Raw genomic sequence first — 4,306 nt, 5'->3', positions numbered from 1 at the left:
TATGCCTAGTCTAGTGACTATAGTTTGATTATGATAATGACTATAGTTTTCTCAGCTTTTTGATTGTAACCAGCTTAGCCTATAGACAAAAGTCTGCTCAGACTATGGACTACAATCAATTCAGACTGTTGCTTATAGTCCGCCTAGACCATTGGCAATACGTTTGGTTATAGTCTAAAAGACTGTTCGGATTGCTGACTATATTCTGCTCAGATAAAAGGCTTTAAGTATAGACTAATAGTCAACTTAATATCTCGACTATTGATTGCCTGTACTAATGACTATAAGGCAGCTCTTGACTGAACTCTTCACAAATGTTTACGTGAAGATTGCATCTGCTATTTACTATGCTTATCCTGTAGAATCGAAACAAATAATTATTTCATATATAAAAGAAAAACCAAAAAATTTAAAATGCAATATATGAATGAATATATTAATAATAATTTATATATAATTCATAGAAATTTTATCTTGTTATCAGAAAACTTGTAAATTAGTCTCCCTAACAACACAAAGTTGAAAATTGAAACCTATTTCACACTTATCCTTGCCCTCCAATTTCAAGCATTTATCCAATGCAGCATCAGCCTTCTTTTTGTCATTTATAAGAGCTGACAATTTGGAACGTACAATTTTCTCATTTGGTTTACCATTATTTAAAATACCATATTCCTCCAAAAAACAGGAACAATAACACTGCACCTCTCTGGGAGTATTGGCCAAGGAGGTGTCTTTAGAGAAGAGTGTATGCTGGTTAATAGATTTGGCATGTTCTTTAGTAAGTTTAGATAAACCAATACATTTTTTACGAATTTCCATTAGTTGTTTTTCCATAGCTTCCTCTTCAGACTAAAAAGGATAATTTGTTATATATTTTATTTTCAAATTAATTTTATTATTTTTCGTTTTTTTTTTACCATTTTAGCTGATATCACAGCGGCATTAACAATGACCATTAAAATTATTAAAAACATAAATTGTTGCATTTTTAATAATTTTAAAGTTTTTGTTATTTTACTTGCGGCTGCCTTTGATGGTAGTATTGTTGTTATTGTTGCTGCCATTGTTAACCGTGTACTTTTCATGGTTGTTTGAATTTTACTATAAAAATCATTGGTTGTTCAATGTTTATTTATGTGAAAATTTTTCAATTTAAAAACAAAACCACAACTACAAAAAAACCCTATTTGTATATAATTTTTTTTTATGAATTTATTTTATTAAAATTTAATTTAAAATATTTAAAATATTAGCCAGCATATAAAGATATTAACTAAAATGAGCAAAAAAAATGTGCTTGAAATAATTGCATTTAACTCGAATTAAATATAGCAAAAGAAAGAAAAAAAATTAATTGTAAAATATGTTTATTAGAATTAAAACAATTTTAAAGAGTTAATTTTATTTTTATTTAATTAATTTTTTTTTTTACAAACAATAACCAACCGCATATTTGATTAAAAATTAGTATTTAAACAGCGTGTGCAGAGAGCAATGTTATCATTAAATTCAATAACTTGCAACAATGAAAACAATTATTTGTCATTTTTTCATCTTGGTTGTGGTAGCTTTAAGCCATAACCAGCAAACGGAGGTAAATTAAAACACTCACACTTATGAAATATTCTCATATATACTTTAATTTCAGGCCGCTGCCACAAATGTTGAAATTGGAAAAAAGGCTGTCGAAGAGTGCATTAAGGAAGGCAGCTTAAATGGTGATGATACTAGTCGCATTATAAATGGTGAAATATTTAGTAGTAAATACAAAGAAACCTCCGATAAACTAAAATGTTTCTTGCTCTGCTACTATAAGAAAATTGGCGTTATTGGTGCAGATGGCCAACAAAAACCCGAAAAGCTTATGAAGTATTTACAGTCTAGATTTCCACAGGATAAGGATAAAATCAAACCAGCCTTGGCCAAATGTACTAATATCAAATCTTCAAATCCTTGTGAAGTGGTTCATAAGTTCGAGGGTTGTGTTATTGAAAATATAGTTGGCAATAAATGAAAGAAAAGATAATAAAATATGATGGAGTTGTAGAAAGGCAAAAAAAAACTGTTGAGATTTCCTACTTTAAAAAATTTTTTGAAAAATATCTAAATATATCTTTGAAAAGGCGCATTATATAAATGTTTATTAGTACTCAAGTCATAAGCCCTGAATTTTAAGTTATGACAATCTTGTAATAAACATACGAAATTTTGAATATTACGCTCTTATATAGTATATATGTATATGGATGCAGACATAAGCAGAAGATCAGTTTTTCAACCTTTTAGTCGAGATAAGTTTAAAGAGGAAAGTGATAATCATATAATACTTAAATATCTCTAAGACTACATTAGTTTAAAGAAAAAGTTGTAACACAAGTACTGTAAGCTTATAATCTGAAAGAGAGGATCTACATCTTATGTCGCTTTTTCATAATAGCTTGATCGATAATCAAGATCCTTCAGGCGCACCAAAAACTATAGAAATTTTGAAGGTTGTCGTCCTTTACTTGAAATAACAAATAAGAGACACTCCCAAATTGACTTTACCTCTAGAATTGACCAAGGCCGGTCAATATATACTGGTTATAAATAGTACCCGACCACAACCGTGACACATTGATCCTAAAATAAAGATCGTGGACTAGTGAAATACTATACCTCATACACTAATTCCTTTAAACTAAGAAGCAAACGGGTCTTGAGTTCTAACTGACTAGTTAGTTAGTTTGAAAAAAAATCCGAAGAAATACATCTTGGCTTTTATCTGGCCTGTTGTGCGCCCCTTAACCAGTGCTCAGGTGGGAATGAACCCACCACCTCCGGTCTACCAGACTAGAAGTCTAACCTATCGGAGGCCACTCTAACTAACTAACTCACTAACTAACTAACTAACTAACTAACTAACTAACTAACTAACTAACTAACTAACTAACTAACTAAGTAACTAACTAACTAACTAACTAACTAACTAACTAACTAACTAACTAAATAAATAACTAAGTAACTAACTAAGTAACTAACTAACTAACTAACAAACTAAATAACTAACTTACTAACTAACTAACTAACTAACTAACTAACTAACTAACTAACTAACTAACTAACTAACTAACTGACTAACTGACTAACTGACTAACTTACTAACTTACTAACTAACTAACTAACTAACTAACTAACTAACTAACTAACTAACTAACTAACTAACGAACTAACTGACTAACTTACTAACTTACTAACTAACTAACTAACTAACTAACTAACTAACTAACTAACTAACTAAATAACTAACTAACTAACTAACTAACTAACTAACTAACTAACTAACTAACTAACTTACTAACTAACTAACTAACTAACTAACTAACTAACTAACTAACTAACTAACTAACTAACTAACTAACTAACGTCGGAGCAAATCTTGGATTATAAAACGGATGAAGAAAAACTGCTTTCTTTATAGTTATATGCTAATGTTTGTCGATTTAGCTATGCCCGTCCGTCTGTCCGTACGGCTTTCCGTCCGTCCTTCTAAACCAAACTACATGTCGCAATTTTAAAGTTAATTCAATGAAATTTAGCACAACTTCCCAGCTTCTATTGTCCCAGGGACGAAGCCTGTTGAAAATGGTTCACATCAGTCCATTATTTCATAACTTTACTTTAATATCAACAATTATATTCAACAATATATAGCTAAAGTATGTATATCTGAGGCAAGGTACAATTCAACTTAAATGTTTTATTATGAATACTGATTCACGTTTTACAGTAACAGGTCTAAGGTTTTTATTACACAGATTGTAGTGACACCCTTCGGTTCAAATTTGTGAAATTTTTTTATAATAATTTACTAAGCAATTGTAAAAAAAAATTCCAATAATATGATAATATAAAATTTATGTTGTTGTCTGAAGATTGCTCTCTTATACTCCTCTGAACACTGCTCTCTTATACTCCAGATTTACACGATCACACAAATAATATGATCTCTCAATATTTTGTGTAGAAGAGTACGGATGGGATCGTCTAAACGCAATATGTAGTGAAACTATCACATACGGATGTGAAATTTGACTATAGTATGGCTCTCTTCATTCTTCGAAATGTTTGTGAAACAGCTGTTTCCATCTTACTTTTTTATTGTTTTATACTAATCGTGTAAACACAAAAAATATAAATCCTACGACTTTAATTCTCTTTTTATACCCTACACCACTATAGTGGGGAGGGTATTATACGTTTGTGCTGATGTTTGTAACATACAAAAATATTGGTCCAATACCCACCTTAAAGTATACGGATC

At 30.1% G+C, this 4,306-nt stretch overlaps 2 protein-coding genes across 2 annotated transcripts; one reads left to right on the top strand and one right to left on the bottom strand.

Annotated features, from left to right (window-relative positions):
- Nucleotides 1-480: 480 nt before the first annotated feature.
- LOC111680419 (general odorant-binding protein 56a-like) lies at nt 481-845 on the bottom strand. Its single transcript, XM_023442060.2, has one exon. The coding sequence runs from the start codon at nt 835-837 to the stop codon at nt 481-483; it is 357 nt and encodes a 118-aa protein (XP_023297828.2). The 5' UTR covers nt 838-845.
- Nucleotides 846-1,528: 683 nt separating this feature from the next.
- LOC111680420 (general odorant-binding protein 56a-like) lies at nt 1,529-2,033 on the top strand. Its single transcript, XM_023442061.2, has 2 exons — nt 1,529-1,597; nt 1,652-2,033. The coding sequence occupies exons 1-2, from the start codon at nt 1,529-1,531 to the stop codon at nt 2,015-2,017; spliced, it is 435 nt and encodes a 144-aa protein (XP_023297829.2). The 3' UTR covers nt 2,018-2,033.
- The last annotated feature ends 2,273 nt before the right edge of the window (nt 2,034-4,306 follow it).

The sequence above is a fragment of the Lucilia cuprina genome, chromosome 6 (genome assembly GCF_022045245.1).
Source record: "Lucilia cuprina isolate Lc7/37 chromosome 6, ASM2204524v1, whole genome shotgun sequence".
Classification (NCBI taxonomy): Eukaryota; Metazoa; Arthropoda; class Insecta; order Diptera; family Calliphoridae; genus Lucilia; species Lucilia cuprina.
This window is presented reverse-complemented; position numbering and strand designations above follow the sequence as displayed.

Bases quoted from the DNA above. Each gene is read 5' to 3' on its own strand.
- LOC111680420 (XM_023442061.2), top strand. From the start codon at position 1,529: ATGAAAACAATTATTTGTCATTTTTTCATCTTGGTTGTGGTAGCTTTA. The intron at 1,598-1,651 runs GTAAATTAAAAC...CTTTAATTTCAG, and splicing joins GCCATAACCAGCAAACGGAG to GCCGCTGCCACAAATGTTGA.
- LOC111680419 (XM_023442060.2), bottom strand. From the start codon at position 837: ATGGAAAAACAACTAATGGAAATTCGTAAAAAATGTATTGGTTTATCT.